This window comes from Drosophila elegans, unplaced genomic scaffold, assembly GCF_018152505.1.
Source record: "Drosophila elegans isolate 14027-0461.03 unplaced genomic scaffold, ASM1815250v1 contig_468, whole genome shotgun sequence".
Taxonomy (NCBI): Eukaryota; Metazoa; Arthropoda; class Insecta; order Diptera; family Drosophilidae; genus Drosophila; species Drosophila elegans.
Window position 1 is genome coordinate 317,649 of NW_024545855.1, and position 20,102 is coordinate 337,750.

At 39.7% G+C, this 20,102-nt stretch overlaps 1 protein-coding gene across 5 annotated transcripts in view; it reads right to left on the bottom strand.

Moving 5' to 3' along the window:
- Positions 1–20,102, bottom strand: part of LOC108148721 (sterile alpha motif domain-containing protein 5-like) — a 169,847-nt gene that overhangs the window by 4,053 nt on the left and 145,692 nt on the right. For 2 of the 5 annotated variants that reach the window (XM_041709056.1, XM_041709055.1), the window contains exons 5-15: positions 16,941–17,306; positions 16,262–16,536; positions 16,144–16,193; positions 15,422–15,528; positions 13,927–14,013; positions 12,833–12,889; positions 6,600–6,657; positions 5,956–6,074; positions 3,061–3,224; positions 1,160–1,241; positions 400–618 (exon numbers count right to left, since the gene is read on the bottom strand). In XM_041709056.1, coding sequence (XP_041564990.1) covers positions 400–618; positions 1,160–1,241; positions 3,061–3,224; positions 5,956–6,074; positions 6,600–6,657; positions 12,833–12,889; positions 13,927–14,013; positions 15,422–15,528; positions 16,144–16,193; positions 16,262–16,536; positions 16,941–17,306 — 1,584 coding nt within the window. Of the gene's footprint in view, positions 1–399; positions 619–1,159; positions 1,242–3,060; positions 3,225–5,844; positions 6,075–6,599; positions 6,658–12,832; positions 12,890–13,926; positions 14,014–15,421; positions 15,529–16,143; positions 16,194–16,261; positions 16,537–16,940; positions 17,307–20,102 lie in introns of all 5 variants that reach the window. The other 3 variants (XM_041709054.1, XM_041709053.1, XM_041709057.1) reach the window with 2 other exon arrangements.

Genomic DNA, 20,102 nt, shown 5'->3' on the forward strand with positions numbered 1-20,102 from the left:
AAGCCTTTAACTCCTGAAGCTGGACACCATAAAACTTTGCTCATATTTTTTGGCAGGCCTCGACTTGCATCGCATCGAAAGTTTTGCCGAGATGAACTTTCACTTTTACGACCCCGCCGCCAAAAACAGTGCAAGCGGCCATAAAAACTCATTAAATTGGCATTTGCATTTAGAGTGCATGTCGCGGCGGCCAAGAGGAGGTTAGATCGAGCCGGGCCATAATGTGGCTTTTGGGCCGATGCAAACGGCCAATGGGCAATCTGGCTAATTACAAAATGTGTCAACAAAATCTCTGTGGTAACTGCATCTCAATGCACTTCTCTCCATCTCTTCCTGCAGAAACCGGTTTCTGTTTTCCTCTGGCATTGGGCATTAGGCATTAGCGTTTAATTAACTTACATGATGCACCGTGGCCTTTTGGCAAATGGTGTTCGCCTTGCCATGCGGCAATCCGTTCTTTTTGGCCTTGGCGGCCAGGAGGCTGGGCGGCAGGCATCCGTGACCCCGGGTCACTCCGATGTCCTCGTAATCCGACGAGGGACTGGGCGACAGCGAGGGCGACTCCCCGATTCCGCCGCTTAAGGTCCTATAGCGGGCCGTGCAGTTGTTGGTGCCAATCTGAAAAGGGTGAAAAGGGGCGGTAGAAAAGCGGATTGAGTGCGTTTCCATATTAGCCAAGTTAGGGCAAGTCAACTTTGCAAATGAAATGGTCAGGACCAGCGACCCCCTCCAATCCACATTCCAAACCCAAATCCAAACCAATAGCATTTGCCGTTCGTATTCCGACAACGTTTAGCTGACTTAAGTGCCAACTCCGACTCCGGGAAAACAAGGAAAAAATACTAAAAACCCGAAATGGTAGGGGGGCGTGGGGAAAAACTTGGCTAAAAAGCTTTTCAAGTTTGTGTGTGTTCCTCGTTTTTATTCCCCTCTATCTACGTGCATTTCTGCTATCGTCCACTTTCGACCAGACGACATTGGCCAAATGCGAAGTTTGTTTGTCACAAAGAGCACTTAATCAATTTAGACGCATTCAGATGCAGTCGCCCGCCAAGCGTAGTTTGGAATTGGAGTCGTTGATGGAGGAGTTGTAGCGGCCAAAGCCAAAGCTGCAAGTTAAATGAGCCCGATCCGGGTGGAAATCGCTTTCTGCACTTACCGACACCGCACTGAGCCTGGAGGTAACGCTTTGTAGGTCTGAGATGGAGCCCGCATAGTCGCCGCTCTCACGATCATGAGATCTGCAATAAAATAAGTTAAATGTTAGACAAAGATAATCACATTTAAATAGTTATTTTATTAGTGCCTCTCTAAAAAAATTACTCATTCACATTAGACTTTAAATTAATAGTATTTCTTCTTTCTAAAACTTGATAAAAATAAATGGCTACGTATAGAAAGAAAATTGAGTTGTTGGATAACTTGACAAAACAAAAATAATTTGAAGTTGAAGTAACTAAAAATGTAAAAGCCTTAGCTAAACACTTTAAAAACTGAAACTGGAGCTTTAATCGGATTTCAGTGTTTATGTTACCCAACCAACAGTGTTTTGTCTATTAAAATAAACATTTAATCTCGTTCAAATAATATCCATTTCACTTCTCACTTTTTATATTCCTTTACAAACGAAATCTTCTTAAAACGTCATGTCAATGGAAAAACCTGATCTGAAAATTGCCTTCTATTATGGCCAAAAAAAAAAAACTTTAAAAATCGAAAAACGGCAAACATTTTGATGGCAAACAATAACCGAGGGAAGGCAAAAGAAGGTGTCGGGCCGAAAGGTTGAGAAATACACGACCCGAGGTCGAGAGGCAAACAAAGGTCATATAAATAAATACTTGATATCTTTTTTTTTCTTATTTTTTTTCTTATTCTTGCTTGGCAGATTTTCCTTTTGCCATTTCGCTTCAACACTGTTGAGATTTTCACTTTTGGTTGCCTTTGCTGTTTGTTTTCCACCTTCCCTTTTTTTCCCAAACTCCCGGTTGGTTTTCCCTCCCATTTCGTGAGAAGAAAAAGTTTTCTTTTCGTTTGGCTCGTTTGTGGCCCCAGCGGCCCACGAGGCGTATAAGTTATTTCAGCAACTCCTTTTGTATGCGTACGTGTGGAAAACGCGCAGGGTTTTCGTTTCGATTTGTTTCGTTTTCCATCCAGCCCTCCTGTTTTTTTTTTTATTCGCCGCTGTCTACCTAGCTGGCTGGCTGATTGAGGAGCTGGCGCTCTGACTTGTGGATTGGCGTTGAAGTAGCAATAATGCCATTTCATTCAAGTGTCCCCGGCCTGTCTTTGCTCTTATTGGTTTCGGATACCTTTTCTTCAGGCTCCAGGATCCACAATCCTTATATGTATATATATATATAGAGAGAGTGTGTGGCATGCGTAACAATATGAAATTGATGACTTTCGCATCGATGCGTTTCGATATGTGTGCCGTCTGCCAGTCAAGCTGGTTCCTCGTTCGTCACTCACTCACTCACTCACTCACTCAGTCACTAATTCCCTCATTCAAGCCCCCATTCATTCATTCATTCGTTCATTCAATCGGCTGGCTGCAGACCGTTGATAACCGCACTAATGAAGTGAAGTCTACCCTTTTTTCTAGTTGCTTTTTTTTCTCTCAGTCTGTTTGTCTGGAGTTTTGGGACCTTTGTGTGGTGTGTGTGCACCTTTTCCGATTGACAAATAAATACGACTTGAAGAAGCTGTTTGATTGCTTTCGCCTTGGTCAGCTATTAGTGTTTGCTGGTCCTAAAGCTAGGCCTTTTCACGCCACACTGGGCTCGTTTGTGGCACAGTTTTATGGTTCAATGATCCCTCTGCCTGCGACTGCTTTGAAGTGCGGAAAAGGGTTCGTTCGGCAATTGTGTTTGCCATATCATAACTGCCCACTCTAAAGGGCTTCACTTTATTTATTAATGCGCCACCTTCGTGTCGGCCCCTTTGGCCATAAACTCAACTGCAAATAATAATGGCAATCAACAACCGGCCAATGCCCCCCCCTCATTCCCCAATCCACCTGATATTTTTCCTGCCCCGAAGGGCCGTAGCCTTACTCACCTGGCGTGTGTTAAGGGTATTATTGTCGGTGGATTTGGCGGCTGCTGCGGCACGATAAGACCTCTACGCGGCGGTCCACGTTGCGGCAACGAAATATCTCCGGCGGATCTTAATGAAATTACGCCCGTGCTCTCGCGGTTGTTCGAGAAGCGCACACGGCCACCCTGGAAAAAAAGCGGAGAAGAAAACGGTGAGTGAGGGGCATACATACACTGGGGGAAAAACGCCATCTAAAATCGAGAAACAAAATATTTATAATAAGAAATTTTGCATCTAAGATTGCATGTAATAAAATGTGCTTAAATACTTTTAATTCTAATTGTATGTGTGGAATATTGCCAAGATTTATAAACCTAAATACACTTAAACTAAATTAACCTATACGGTAAACATTTCCCTCGTAACTTAATTGTGCTACTTATGTGTAAACAAAGTCATTTAAATATTCCTAGGCAATTTTTGATACTAAAGTTTCTTTCTTTCTTTTTATAATTTCAGATTGCAATTAAATATTTTACGGTTATTTTAAAGTTTAGCAGGATATTCATATAAACTATTATTGTGTAGCTATATTTTTGTTTCTTTTTGTAAAACCTTATTCATTTTATGAGAATTTTTGTCAGTGCATATATTCGTAAAGGGAGAGGAAAATAGAGTGCGCACAACATGGGATTAGCATTGAAGTAGAATTTGTTGGCCGCTGTAGAGCAACAAAATTATGAAAAATTAACAAAGTTATAAAACTTTATGAGGCCGTGAGAAAAGGAGCGAGTTTATTTGCTGTTGCGGCTGCTGCTGCTGCTGCTGTTGGTTTCACTGTACTTTTACGTGCCGCTGTTGTTGTTGCACTGATTTGATGTGGCTGCCGGTTTCAGCTTGGAATTTCAAATTTAGTGAACACAAATTTGGTTTTCTTTTCTCACATTTTTTTTATTTTTTTTTTTTGGTTTTTGCGTATGTTTGTTTGGCAACGGTGGGAATTGCAAAGTTTTCTCGTTTTTAATTTAGGCAATGCAGCAAAGTTTTGGGTGCGCGCACAGCGGGCCATGGAAAATACTCCAATCTGAATTAAATTTTGTGAACCGAGCGAGCGTATCGGCGTGAGTGCTAAAGGTTCTTTAGCCTTTCGGGTTGGTTTAATCCGCAATATTTTTGGTATGCAGAGTCGGCTGGAATTGGTTTGATGACACACAGAGAGCCATATCATGTCCAGTTTCTGATCAAAGGCTGCTGACTGACGGACCCAAAAACCAACAACAATTCAATTTCAATGCATTATCTCTAGGCAACTTCGGTCCGTTAAGCAGCCACAACTGCGCGCGCTTAACCTTTTTCGGGAACCGCAAAAGTTTCATTTCAATTTTAAACAAATTTCGTGGCCACATCAAAGCGGCTGAAAAGCAAACCGAAACCGAAACCGAAACCGAAAGAGGCCCACGCCACAAAAGGCCCCTGAGAGTTGGCGCTGAGTGATTTCAATTGACTAAGAAAACAAATTCCCCCGATAACTTGCCTAATGCGTTCTGACAAAAGCGCAACTCCCCGGGAAATGCGAGGGGGCAAAAAACCAAGGGGCAAAGAAAATTATGCAAAAGGAAAAGTCTCAAGATGGCGACGTCTTTCGCAGAGTTTTTCCACCTCCCCACCCCAACTCCTCCTGTTTTCCAGGATCAATCCACAATCAGACCAATAGAGAGAGAGAGAGAGAGAGTCAAAGTCGAGCAAGTCAACAAGAATTATGCACTTTTTGACTGTCAATAAAAATAAAGTGAGTTCGAGTCGCAGTTTGTCCTGGAGTTATGCACACAGGCAAAGGAACGACGACGAATTGCCAAAGGACATGGACATACATATCGAAGTGGGTAGAAATCAATGCGCCAGCACAAAAATATATTCAGCGTATAATTTAATAAAGCAAATAGAAGAAAGCCACAAAGCGAAAATCGCTGAAGAAATCCAAAAAAAAGTAAAAATATAAAAAAAAATGTATAGGAGCGGAAACTCCCTCACAACTTTTGTGGCTGACTTGATTCCACAGAGAAATCAAAGCGGGCTGCAGCTGAAATTGGTATGGAAACGGGTATTGAATCGGGGTTTGGCCCTCGGCTCGAAGGACTCCTCCTTCTTCTTCGCTTGGTAACTAGAATTAACGGCGTCACAGGATGCGGCGCATAAATTTCAAATGTGATTGCAACTGCGACAATGTTGGCGCTGCCAATTTTTTTTTTTTTAAGTTTAAAAGGTTGACACAAACCGCATTGAACTTATACATAGAAATGTCAAAAATCACATGGAGAAAAATAATTTAAGGTTGCGAAAATGTTGTATATTTCTGAATTGTTTGAAATGCAGTATATTTAAGTTGATATTTTAAGTTTAAATTTAATTTAGTTTGTTTTAGATTTTAAAATTAATTCTAAAAACAATCATTTGATCAATACAAAAAAAAATGTTTTATTTTCATATTTTAAATAACAACTGCAATAGTTTATTGTTTCCAGTGCAATGTCTTTTCTTTATTTTAATCTCTTGAAAAAATAGATGACTTCGTTATCCATCTTTTTTAGCTCTAAGATTCTTGGTTTTATCTTTCTCCTATGACTAGGCAATACATTTACAAATATGTTGAACAAATAGACCTTATTTCACATTTCTTTTTCGATGGAGGTCCCAAAAAATAGTAAAAATTTGATAGTGCACTTGCTCAAAGCCCTTAGTTCGTCTCTTTAATTCTTATTTACTTATACTTATAACATAACATGTTATTTTGAACAAGATTCTCACCTGAATAGTGGCAGCTGGTCCGCAGTTGAGCCCGGCCATGAGAAAGTCATCGGGATCGCTCTCGTAGGGCGGCTCGTCATACCAATGACCTTGATGATGCAGCGCACTCACCGCATAATGGGCCGCTCCCCCGCCTCCTCCGCCACCGCCCACTCCGATGGGCATGCCCAATCCGGCGATGCCCATGCCGGCGCCCGTCCTCAGCGCCTCGTCATACATGTACGTATCGTCTGCAAGGAGAATAAACCGAGTTTAGCAGCCGCAAAGTAAGGCTTAGGATTAGGTGCAAGGGGGAAAAAAATGGGGACGGGGAAGGAGGAAAACTTTCAAAACTTTTTGCCAGCGCCCGAAAAATGTGCACAGCCAGCAGACGACTGGCTGCAACACAATATTATTATACGCCATGTTGCACACAAAACTTGCAATGCCATTTGCCGCCACATGCAAGCCGAGCAAGTTGCTGGTGCGGAGTCTAAAGTCCGTGGTCCGTAGTCCGGGGCTTATGTTCGGATTCTGGTCCGGAAACGGACATAAGATTTTATGCTCACTTATGCATGTGACGCTCGCCAGACGGGCGGACCAGCCACGCCCCCTTTGTGGACTTGCAGCGCAAGGCAGTTGCAACTTGCGACAGAAGCATTTCAAGTGTATAATTTCAGGCTGCATACTTTTCGGGGCACTCGCCTAGATTTTCCTCTTTTCTACTAGTTTTCCTTTATCCATCTTTTGTCGTTTCGTTTCGTTTTTTTACTTACCCATGCGTCCTTCTCCTCGACTCATTTGCAAAAGTCCCTGTCGAATGTCACGCAGGATCTGTGAGACAGAAAAGAAGATTGCATTAGTTTAAAGGAATTAATTAAAAATTTTTAAATGTGATTTTCTTTGACAAAACAGTTGTATTTTAGTCAGAGAGAATGAAAACTTTCATTAGCTCAAAGAAAATAATTTTAATTTTTTAAGCGATTTTAGCTTTTATTTTTATATTGGACACTCTCTACTATTTCGTTATATCATAATTTAGTAGTAATAAATTTACTTAAAAATGTATAATACTTTTCTTTAACCAAACAGCCCACATAGGTTTATTTCAATCAGGGCTAATCAGCAACTTGTGACAACTTTTTTTGGTTAGGGAAAGTCTGGTCTTCATTTTGGCAACTTTTTGGCACCCTCAGCCAGACTATAACTAGATAAAACTTGGCCATATTAAAGTCAACGCCTTCGCCTTCTCGCATTCGTATTCGTATGAATGTTTGCTCGTATTTGGGCAGCACTTTGTCTGCATGCCAAACGTGACTGCTGTGCGAAATGAAAGGACGAAATGTTGTCAACTTTCGGGCTTTGCAGCTTTTGAACTGGAGGAACCCTTCTTGCAGTTCTACAGCCGGCATATTATTAGCCAAGTCGGTTGGTCTGAGTGTCTTAGTATCTCAGGCAAAGGCAAAGGCGTTAAAATTACAAAATTCCATTTGAAAACTAAAACAATTTTGCCAGCGCAAGCAGAACGAACGGAACGAACTAGCAACTAGAATGTGCTACTTGTTCCTATTTTCTCTGTGTTTTTCGGGCACGGCATGTCCTGAGTGTCCTGCAGCATAATGGCATTCTATGTGCGCTGCATACTAATTCCGAGATATATGAAAATGTTTCTGACTACGGACTACTGACTACCGGATAGCGAAAAGCATGCCAGGGCCGCCCGCCCAACAAACAGCAAAACAAAAATAGAGTACCAGTACCAGTAACAGTTACAGAAACGGCAATAAAAGCGGGGCGCTGAAAAATTAGCTAAAAGCTTTTTTGGCCAGTAGCATTAAAAATGCATTCAAATGGCAGTGGGTGGTGGTATGTTCTATATGGTCCACACCCCCACACACAATTGGTTAGACCTCTCCGTTACCAAATTGAAATTTACGTGGCCAAAAGACAAGATACAGGAACTTTTCTTACAATTCTAATCACATCTGAGGTTTGGGGTGCGCCTGCTTAATTGCCTGGCCAAATGCAAAGGCCCCCCCAAAAAAAAGAAAGGAAAATAAAATTTCTAGCCCACTCCCATCATAAATATTTCATGTTGCCCGGGTACTATACACAAACAGGCATTTCTTTCTCCATTCCAGCTTTTCCTGGCCAAATGGAAAACAAGGCCGGAACAGCAGCAGCAGCAGCCTCCTTGCCATGTGGGGGCTGCAAAAACAGCAATTACAATTAGACAAACAGAATGTTGTTTGCACAAGTTAAGCAGCAAGCAGCAGCAGTAGCATCAGCACTAACAACAATAACAATGTGACACCCCTAACCCCTCCCCCGCCTCTTTGCATAGAAAACAACCCCCACCCATCCAACTTGTACCTCTTGTGTGCTTTTCATTTATGCACAAAAATTATTGCCCTTGCTTAGGAGCACACACTTTCCTGGACTCGCAAACAGTCGACAAATTGTCGTGCACCAACGCAATTTGTGTGAGTACACCGAAAAAAAGCAGTTGATAACCAAATCAGATAAGAAGTGTCTTATTGTCATGCCAAGTTTTGCATGTAAATGGTTAATACACAAAATTATCTTAATCGTATCGTCTACTATCCAAGTGGAAACTATACTATCAAAGATCTTGTTGAATAAACACTACTACCATATTTATTATAATCCATTTACAAGTTTAATCATCATAACTATCCATATCAGTACTACACTTTGAAAGATCTTGTTGAATAAACACTACTACCAAATTATTATAATCCATTTATAAGTTAATCACTACAACTCTACATAATAATATCTTTTAAAATAAACACTTCTACCAAATTTATTATAATTTACTTATAAATCACTACTCAATTCTGATTTAGACTAACAAACTTATTTTTAAGGACAAATTTAATTTAATATAAATTAAAAAAAAAATATTTTTCAAAAAAGTAACGGTATGTTTTTAATTGCAAATGTATTATAATATATGGATCATTTTTTCTTAGTGCAGTTGTGTATCTAAGTGTTGCGTGTATAAGTTCGCATCAGTATGCTGTGCATCCATCATTGAGCCTGATAACTGGCATAATTAACTGTGCCTGCTGCTGCCAAGTTGATTGAGGATCTGAAAATGCTGTAGGGGAGAAATGATTTCCCTAATCGATTTCGTTTTTAAATCTGGGAAAAATGTCAGCTTTCCTTAAAGCTTATGGTGAAGAATCTGGGGGCTGAATTATCAAGCAATCAACATGAAATATTTTGCTCGGCTTCACATTTAATTCTCTTGGCATATAAATAAACAAGTTACTCTCTTTCACCGACACGCCCATCCGATTTTATCATGTCCCTCGTTTGGACAACGTTTTCAAGTGTGGAAAGTATTTTTTTTTTTTTATGACAGACCAAAGTTTATCATTCGCCACGTTGCACTTTATTATTTTTGTTTCTTCGTTTTTGAGCGAGTGAGTGTGTGTGTGTGTTTGTTGGTGAGTATCTGTGTGCTTAACATTTCCCAGTCGGAAAAAACTCGCTTCCAGGATGCGTTCTTTTACGCTTCCTTTGCATGCGAAAAACGCATTCCAGATCCCTGAAAGCTTCCTTTCCTTTTTGTTCGAGACGGGACAAAAAGCAAGCCTTCTTTTAGAACCGATCTAAGAACGAGTCTTAATGCGTTCCATTGGAAGGTAGTTTCAACTTCGGAAACGCTCGGGTTTCCCTTCCATTTGTACTTTACGAAGGAAGCATTCTACAGCGCACTGTTGGAATGAACATAGAAACGTTCCTCGGGAACTCTCCCGGATAGCTTCCAAAGCAAGCATTGCGTAACACATCTAAAGAATGAATATTGATCCCTTCCCCAAGAACACATTAAGTATGATTCAAAAACTAGCCTTCTAATTGTCTTACCCAAGAATGCAAATATTATCCTTCCCAAAAAAGCTATTGGGAACCGTTTCTTTTTTCAATTCCAATTTTTATTTATTTAATTTTTTTAATATAAACATGCTTTAAAACTTATTGTATTACTCCTGGCCGTTTTCGTCCTCTCTCATCTTTTTGGCCAAACTTTTAGCCTTGTAAGTTTTATTTTTGGCCCTAGAGAAGGCCAGTCGAAGGTCTTTAATATGGTCGGTGAAGCGGTAACCGTCCCTTCTTTGTGACTCTGAAGATATAATAATGAGAAAATATAATATAAAATATAATAATGAGAAGGAAATATGTAATTTTATTAAAATATGATTGTAAGTTTGTAAAACACTTACCGAATAATGTTCCATTTAAATGAATGTAGGACGCAAAACCTTCCCTGTCCCTAGTACCGCCATAATTAAGCTCCATTATCAAACTTGGACTTAATATCTTATTGAAGATCTAGATTTTCCGAATTCAAAAGTTTTTAAAAGTGCATCAATATGAACTCTAGTAACATTATTATTATGGTACCATTCTAATAATTTTTCACGGAGATTCATAGGTATCATACTCATAAGAATAGTTTGATGCACTTTTATCCGATTCGGGTTCACATAGGCATTCATTTCCAGAATTATTTTCTGTATCAAAAGTAAGAGCTCTAGCAGCCGATTGCTGAAGCTCTTCCTTTTGTTTTTTCGTTAAGCGATGAATATTTGACCGCGACATTCCCCTCATTTTAAATTATATTATTTATGTTTGTTTTGTATAATATTTTTTTCAATTAAGTTATTAAATTTTTTTATTTATGTAATGTTTATTTATTTAAATTTATGTTTATTTTTCTTAAATTTTTGTTCACTTAATTTGTGTTCTTAGGTCCACCCTAATAAAACACAACTTTTATGTAGATGTAAGTCCACCCTAGGTAGAAGTAAAAGGAAGAGAGAAAAAAGAGAGCACACAAATAAACGAAACGAGTTCAAAAAACACAAAATTTAAATTTATGAAATATATATAAATTACCTTTTGTTTTGAACTAGTTCTTCTGGAACTAAACGAAAATAATATTTAAAACGCATTAATTAAATTAACAAAATTTATGGATATGTATTTATTATTAAATAAAACTCAAGTCTTATTGCAGTGTACGCTCAAATAAATAATTATTTTTAGTTGTTTGATTAACAGCCACACACAGTTTTAGGAACAATTTGTTTGACCGTACACTGTATATAAGATTGTTAATAAGTGTTTATAAATTTAATGTTTTTTTGGCACAGGTACACATCACATATTGTTTTAATTAATCTAGTGTTTGGTTCATGTTATTTTATGAACAGTATTGGAACTCCTTTATATGTAGTTTGTTTATATTAACACTATACTTACCTGAAAATTAAAACCGCAAAGAATATATAAATTTCACAATTCACAAATCAAATCAAACACCAGCTATTTCAATTGAAAATCAAAATGCAAGTGGCGAGAAATGCAAAAGAAACGAAAAAGGCCGCGCGCTTTCTTGCCTTTTCCCTTTTGTTCTTGTCGTTTGCTTTTTAGAGTACCGTTTTGTTCGGTTACTCCTTGTGTATACAGTGGCGGAGGAAACTATAGCGCCGGCAAATGTAAAATAATAATTCAAAACGCTTTAAAAGGAATCATGTAATCTTTATTACCTAAAATTAAAATATATAAAAAACTGCGTCAAATTAATAATTTTCTAATACAATATAAAATATATTAAATATTATTATTAATAAAGTTAAATATTAATATTTTTTACAGAATTAGATTTAAGAAAAGTTTAACAAGTCATATACCCCAAACATAACAAAGCGTTCAGATATTGTTTATAAAGATAAAAAGTGAATATATTTACGTCGCTGCTGTTCATTAAGAAAAATAGATTAAATTTGTTTCCCATTTTTTTGTCCATTCCAAAACAAGACTTCTTTTTGCGTTCTTTGGTAAGCGAGGTTTTCGGTGAAAAACACGATCTCAAAAATATCGGACGATCGGCATCGTTCGGGTTTGCAAAAAGAAGGCTTTTTTATGCATTGTAGAAGAAGGGACGATTTCACAAAAACTCTTTAGAATGCATAAAAAATGCTTCTTTATAGCTTCTTACATTCTTTTTCGCTTGCAAAACATGCATGAAAAGAGGCTTTTTTATTGGAATGCGTTCTCTAACTTCCGACTGGGTTTGTCTGCGTCTGTTTTGCATGTTTGCTCGCCACTCACACATTTATTTGGTAGCTCGAGCTTTTGACCTGGTCTTCGGGCTTTTATGCCTTGGAATAATTGCTGTTTTTATATCAAATATTTTTAATAGCTTTTTTAATTGGCTTGCGCATGTAGAAGTCGTTGCATTTATATATTGCTTAAACAAATACAGTGCGTGTCGAAACTATTATATAGTTGCATGCATTTGTGTCTAATAATTTAGCAAAGTTTTATGAATGGATTTGGTATAACTTAAAAAAGTTATGAACAAGTTTATATGCTCTTCATGGTACACGTACATTGTAGGTTATAAAGATATATGTATATATATATATATGCCATGTCATATAAAATGTAATTTAAAATCACTGGAAATTTCTGTGAAGATTAAAGATTACTTTCTGGGCGAAAAGGTTCAGAAAATCCTAGTTTAATTACATTTTTATTATATTTACAGTTGAAAATGGGTTTTCCCTTTAATGATAGTTATAAGTTATAACACCGAAACGCACTGTACGCTGGAGGGCAAGAAAAAGCAAGCAAAACCTTTTGGCCTGTGCAATTGCAAGTGTTTCTTCCGTTTGTGTATTTAATGCATGCAAATATAAAGCTACGGAATCTGTGAAATTAATAGTACAGTCTACCAACTCCCAACAATTTCGGTCAACCCTCGGGCTGTGAATGTTTTATGTTTATTTAACTTGTGAAAAGTGCCCAGAACAAATATGCTTGATTTATCCCTGGCCACTGCAAATGTTTGCCTTTCGCATTTATCAATTTTAGAATAGACATCTTGAAGGCATAAATCTTTGCCTTGTGGTCTGAATACTTGGATATTTTGCAATATATTTGGATATTTTGAAGTCACATTTTTACTTACCTCCTCGTGTTCACGTTGAAATTTTTCCTTTTTCCGCATGGCCTCTTGCACTTTTAACTGCAATTGGAAAATGAAGGTTGTTAGCTCTTGTCGTTTGCTGAGTAACTGAATGTTTGTTTATTTATGAATGTGCCAACTAATTTCTTGGCAAACGAAAATTTAAAGTATATTTTCAGGTAAGGCAAATGGAAATGGGGTGCCTCTGAATCGGGAATGTTTGGTTATGCATAATGCATTTTCTAACTATAGCTGTTGTCGCTGTTACAGCTGCTGTTGCTTCAGGTGTTGCTGATGTTGCTGCTGCCATTGCTGCTGTTGCTGCTGCCATTGCTGCTGTCTGTCTGTTGTTGCTGCTGCTGCGGCGTTGATTGCATTTTGCTGCTTGTTTTTAGTTTGGCGCCGTGCGCGCTGTCATTAATAATGAATGTTGACGGCAATGAACTTTTAAATGTTGCATGCATCCACACGCTGCCACTTCCTCTTTTCCTTCCCCCTCACCATCCCCATTTCCCCTTGCAATTGTTGTTGCTGGTGGCATGCCATTACAGGTAAACGTGCTCAAAAGCAACAGCCGCAGCTTTCGTGTTGAAATTGCATTGCAAATGCAGTCAAAAGGAGGGTGGAGTTTTTTGGGTGGTGTGCGAAAGTTTACCCCTACAGTTGTTGCTGCAGTTTGTGCAAATTTTTTTGTTGCAACACAATTTTGCTGGCTGTCGCAGCTGTTGCAGAACACCAGCAGCAACATCAGCTTGTTAAATTTGCTGCATTAATATTTATGCGACTATTCCATTCTAACCAAACAACCTTCCTACAAACATACGCATTTTTAAACAGGGCAAAGAAATATAGTATTAAAATATGAATTTTTGATGTTTGAAACATGTTTTATGTTATAAACTCTTTGAACTTGCTTCTCTGGTCTTTAACCATAATATTATAATACTTTGAACTTAATTTAACTTTCATTTTTGCCATCTAGACCTTCTAAATCAGTTTAAAATGTTTCTTAAATGCCTTTTTCCTCTTAAAATGTTTTTTATTAATGTACATCCATTTTGTTTATCGGTGCATCTACCTATTTTCATTGTACTCACCCTATGGATTGTCTCCTCGAAACTGTGCTGCTGTCCGCCGGCGCCGCCGTTTATCATTTGAAAGTGCCTCAGACGATCGTTGGCCGCCTGCAAGAAATGCGAAATAGAATCAATTTAGGGCAAAGTTTTCAATTCATTTTCAGGTTGCAAGGAAGGTGGTGCTGTACGGCTGCTGTGTTGCCATCAATCGCGCGGCTGGCTTATTAACTTTCTCAAGTATGCACAAAGGTGGTTATTGAAGAGTGGAAGAGAGGGAGGGGAAAAAGGCTACCCATAAATCAAGGACTCCTTGAAAGGAGGCCCGGCCAAAGCCAGTCCAGCAGCATCGTGCTTTATCGCCATTAGGACGCCATTTTATATTTCACACCTTTCAGCGGAGCTTTAATTTTTAATTAATAACGAGGAGTCAAGGGTCAGGTTAGCAGGGTCGCAGGGTCACAGGGTTGCCCTTCGACCCTTCTGCTACGCGGGTCGGGTCGCTGTTTAATGCGTTTGTTTTCTTATCATAAATAGCAAATCAGGTGGGAGAACGAACGCATGGAGTGCTGTTTAATTATATTTTGAAAGGCCACGGCTGCCTTCGTGAGTAGGATGCCGCTACTTAGGCACATATCCTTAGTCATTTCCTGCGCTTATCTGTAAGCAGGTCCTTTCTCGCTTTTTTTCTTCTCCCGTTTTTCCCCCACGGCAGTTTATTATTTATATTTTTGCGCTTCTACCCCTGCCCTTTATTTATTCTTTTCTGTGCTGCTTGTGAAAAATTTATGCATGTCCTTGCTTATTTATGAGCAGCGTCGCCGCCGTCGTCCTGTTTCACGTTATCTGTGCTCCTGGCCGCTGTTCGCAGTTTCATTGCCAGCCTCGCTCGGCTCAAGAATAGTGCTCCGTCGTCTCCCGATCCTGATGCCTTTCCCCAAAGGTTGCTCTAATCAAAGGCGCTGAATGAATCCTTTGTGAGCGGCGCAGATAAAGCGAGTGTACAACAAATTCTGAGCGGGGGAGTAAGGGGAAATAGGAAGGAAGGAAGGAAACTGCTGCTGTTGCTGCAGCCAGGATGGGAAGTGGCAATGTAGACATGGCCGCTGGCAAAACATTTTTAACCTTTTCAGCTGGCAAAAGGAGAAGCTGCTGCGCGCCGCGCATAAAAATTTACATGTCCCCAGGGCCAAGATTAAGTATACTCCACACAGAACACGGAACACACTGCGGAATATTCAAGTCAAGACGCAGAAAGTCATAAAATGGCTGCCTAGAATAAGGAAATTCGAGGGAAAAGGAAACCAAACGAAATGCGAGCAAATAAATTGAAAGAATTACCGCAGCAGTTGATTCAAATGAAAGGCTGGGGACAAAAACTTGCGGGACAGGACAAACAATTTGCTTGCGGTCATAAAACGAAGCGCGAAAATGAGTTTCACTAGAGGGCGGGTGTTGGTGATGGGGCAAAAGGGAAAATCCTGAGGAGGAAAATGTATTGAGGGAGTACTTTACTTACCCTGGCCTGGGCACCATTTTGTTGATTGTTCCGATCTCGTCGATTGACAGTCTTCAAGCCTTTCAGCAGTCGGGCCAGTGTGGTGCGTTTCTTTGTCTCGCGACCCTCTGGAATCCGCGGGGGGAAATCCAGCAAAAATAAGGAGAGAAATTGAATTAGTAAAGGGAATTGAAGTCGGCGGCTGATTTACATATTCTCTTTTTTCGCATTCCCAAACCCTAGCAGAGGGAGTCATACTTTTTATTAAAATTTTACGGTTCAAAATAACTTTTATAACTAAATAAATAAATTAAAATAAGTATGTCTCACAAGCTTACAAAAGCTTTGGTCAAGAGTGTTTTTAAACAATGAGATTTGACAAAACTTGAGAATTTAGTTAGTTATTAAAATGGTAGTCTGTTAATTTAGTGTTAATTGCCTTTATGTAATTTAATTCTTATAATTATTATAATAATAATAACAATAAATAATTACAAAATATATATTAAAATAATTTCATTTTTCTAATATTAAAATTGAATTTTAGTTAATAAAATTGTAAATTTTTTTTTAAACTCACAACAGTTGAGTTTAAAATCTTCTTTTCTGGTGAAACAATTATATTTTTGAAATATCAAAACGAAGTCAGTTTGAATTTTTATAAGTCATTTTATAAAGACATTTTATGAAAAGCTTCTGCAAGGCTTTTAGAATTGAATTCTCTGTTTCTTTATTCAACTTACCAGCTGTCGGTGGAAATTCATAGAAATAAGCAGAACGCGGACTCAGGCAACTGTTTGAAAAATAATTATTATTAAAATTCAATAAAGAGTATAAAAACTTTTCAAGTATTGTACTCACTTTTGCTGCACAAAGTTCAAATGGGCGACATTCGGTGGCAGAGTCTGATGCTGATGCGGTCCAACTCCCGCTTGTTGCTGTTGGCCTGGCACAATTGGTAACTGTTGTTGCTGCTGCAGTTGCTGCTGCTGTATGCTTTGCTGCGTTTGCAGCGTCTGCTGCTGTAGCAGCTGCTGCTGTTGCGTTAACCCTCCGCGCGCCACTCGGGGTGCAAAGACGCCGTAGCCGAAGCCGTAGATTTCATCCTCCTCCTTGTCGGACAAACAACTCGAGGGCTGAAAAAGTCGGTTTGGGGATGGAAAATTAGTCATTTTATCTAGTACTTTTTTGGACTAAGTAAACACAACTACAACATGCAAGTGAAAGTGGAGAACGCAAGCAAGCTAAAAATATTTACACAATTCTTAACACACAATTAAATAGATTTATTCGGATAGATGCTTAATGGTTTTTTGGTTATTTTTCTTCTTTTTTTTTTATTAAGCAACGCCAACATCAATTTTTGGTTTTCGTTTTTTGCAAAAAAATTTGTTCTTTCTGTTGATTTTGTAAATATTTTCCTTAGGGGGCCGCTAATGGAGTCATTCGTTTTCTATTTTCTTGTTTTTTTTTGTGGTGATTAAGGAGGCGGAAGATTTTGGATAGTTGGGTGGTGGTTCCGGGTCATCATCATACATACCGAGTACTTTCCGGGCACATAAATGGGCTGGCTATGACTATTGGGCAGACCGGCGCCGTGCATAGAATGGCCGCGATGGCCGTGCTGCTGGCGATGGTGCAGTACGCCGCTGCTGCCGCCGCTGCCACCGCTGGCCGCACCGCCGCTGCCGCTGCCCGTGCTGCCGCCAGCCCCACCGCCTCCTCCTCCACCGCCGCCGATGCCGCCCACTCCGCCCATCAGCTGGGCGGTACTGTGCAGCGGACTCCGCTCCGCCCAGGCCGCCTGGCGCGCCTGCTCGAGAGCCGACAAAATGTCCCCGAAGGGAGCCATTAGCAACTCGCAATAGACGGATGCCAGGCCCTCTAAATGGCCGCGTTGTCCATCCTGCAAAAGAGCGAAAGAAACGAGCAGCAGAGAACGTAAAACACTTGGCCAAATTCTTTCTTTCTTTCTTTCTTTTGGCAGCGTGAGTCATGTGAGGGTAGGGAGGGGTGTTATGAATGCCATAGGGTGCTATATAGAGGTTACAGTGAAGCTAATAAGATGAATTTCGGGTGAGACAGAGAGAGAGAGGGAGAGTGTGTGGTACATGGCACTTAAGTCAGAGCGGTTAATGATTCTACATTGATGTTGGCGTTGGATGGGGTTAGCAATTGGGCTAGTCACCAGGGTTAATAATTTAAGGGGTTAATTCGCTTATCAGGTAAATAAACAGCAGTCATAACTTAACTATGGGTAATGAGAATGACAAAAGATCTATAATTACATCACATTTATAAGTATGTTTCAGTTATAAGTTAACTTTTTTTTAAAATGAGCTTAAGAATATGTCTTTAACATACATTCTTCCAAAATATAAACATTTCAAAAATTTAATATTTGAACCTCCGATTTGCTATACTTTTCCTTTCAAAAATACTATTACATACCATCTTTTAACTAAAATGTTATATTTTTGTCTCCGTCTTAGCTAGAACTATCAGGAACCTGTTACATAATTTGTTTTGCAGTGTACCTTTTGACATAATTAATTTAAAGTCTATATGTTCGAGCTCAAATGTTTGCCGGTTTGCTTGTTTGCCTACAATACGCCGCTCAAGTCAAATTAGTTGCGCCAACTGCCGTTGCCAATTGCCACAAATAATTGAGTCCGCCCGGAGGGGAAAGCGGAAAGGGGGCAACTAAAAGCTCGAGGGCCAAACATAATGCACTTAGTCTGGGCATAAATTATGGCCACCCAAACCCTGAACCCACAACATACGCATACGCATACGCATACGCGTCTGTATTTACAGCTCTCGAAGCGATTTCCCTCACTCGGTAGGTGAAACATCTCGGGCCTGATAAAATTGTTAACAAACTGCCATGTTAAATTACACAAAACAGAGGCACTCACTCACACACACGCACACACAAAGGAACAATGGGTTTCCCTTACGCACTTTTTCATTGCATACCTGCAGGGGCAATTTTGCAGGGCGAAAAAAGAGCGGAAATAACGGTAACGTCGGGAGGTTAAATAGGGGTGGTGGTGGGTTCGGGGGTTAAGGCTTGGAAGGACCCCACTGCCTTGACATTTTGAGTGGCGCTCGGGGCAATGTTAAACGCTTGACATTGTTCCACGCCTCTGCGCTCTGTGCCGCGCTGGCATCAATCAAATATGACACGCATTAAAATATCGCCCCGACTCCCTGCCACCGCCACTGCCACTGCCGCATGACCCCTGCTCCTGCAACAATCCTGCCCCATATCCTGCTCCACCGATTTTACCCACCTCATATGGGGCCATGTGGAAATTGACAGGCTTCAGCTTGCCACCTGGCCCCGGATTTTACCTGGCCATCTGCAGAGTGCCAGTTATGGGTGCTTCGTTGTACTTTGACGTATGAAAAATACCTGCCACGGTGCTCTATGTGCCTTATCATACTCTTTTTTGGCGGGTTTAAGTAGCCTTTTATCAGCAATTTGTCAACCTAATTGGGTAACATTCACCTTGAATGCTACGGTACCCAATAAAAGGCATATTAACAATTAGGAACACAGTAATTAGATAGCTTGCAAGGCTACAACACCCAATTACTTTGAATATATCCTACTTAGAAACCGAATTTTAAATTATTTAATTCTTAGTTAAAGGGTATCTGGGGGCCCACCTTGAAATCTAAGCATTATTCTCCTCTCTATAGTTAAATTGAGTAGACGAAGGACTTCCAGCCCAGATATGCGTGGGGTATAAGCTCGTTCGCTCGCTTGCTTTGTATATATATTGTGCAATTTGCGAGGAAATTGCCACGTTTAGCGTAATTTTTGCTACTTATTGCCTCTTTGACTAGGATGCCAGAGCAGTGACAAGGAGGGAGAGAGTTCTGTAGCCCTCGGCCATATTACTACCAGCCAGAGTTCCATTTTCTTATTTTTTCCTGCCGTTTTCGCCCTCTTTACGCTTTGGGTAATTTCACAATGAGCCCTCGAGGCTGCTGGCTTGTTTGGCCTTTTCATTAAAGGTTAACTCGCAAAGTGTCAACTTTTGATGAAGGGGAACGAAAGTGTTTTGGCCTTTTATGACTGACAAAGTGTGTTTAATGCTCGATTGAAATGGGTCTGGCCAAGGGACTTAATATGGCCGCAAAATGATTGGATCACAGAGCTGTCTTCGTATCAATCAACATGTTATACCTTGTAAACTGACTCAACTCCTTTCAACAACTCATTAATGCTTGTGCACAAATTTATTATGCAATTCTAAGTTTATGCTTCATGCGGAATCAATTTCATCTTGCTATAAGGTTGATTATTGCAACATTTTCTAGCCATTCCCCCCTTCAAAGGTCATCGGAGCTTGTCCAAGTCGTTACAGCAAATTCATAAAGTCATTTGCAATTTAGCTGCCAAGCATTTGAGTGCCAAATGAACGAAAATGCCAACTGACAGAAAGTTTGCTCCTGCCAGATGGATTTCGATATAGATATATCGTACTTATGATCATGGGCTATGGCTATACTTGTATGTTTGCACGAGTAGCTGCTGAACAAATTCATAAAAATAAACCCACGAAGAGGGCAAAGCAAGCAAAATAACTGTCGCAATAAAATAATTTATTGAAGTTTTGCAATGCCAGCGACAAATGCAATAAACTGGCTCACATGACGTATGCGTTATAAATTTATTTTCAATAGCTTC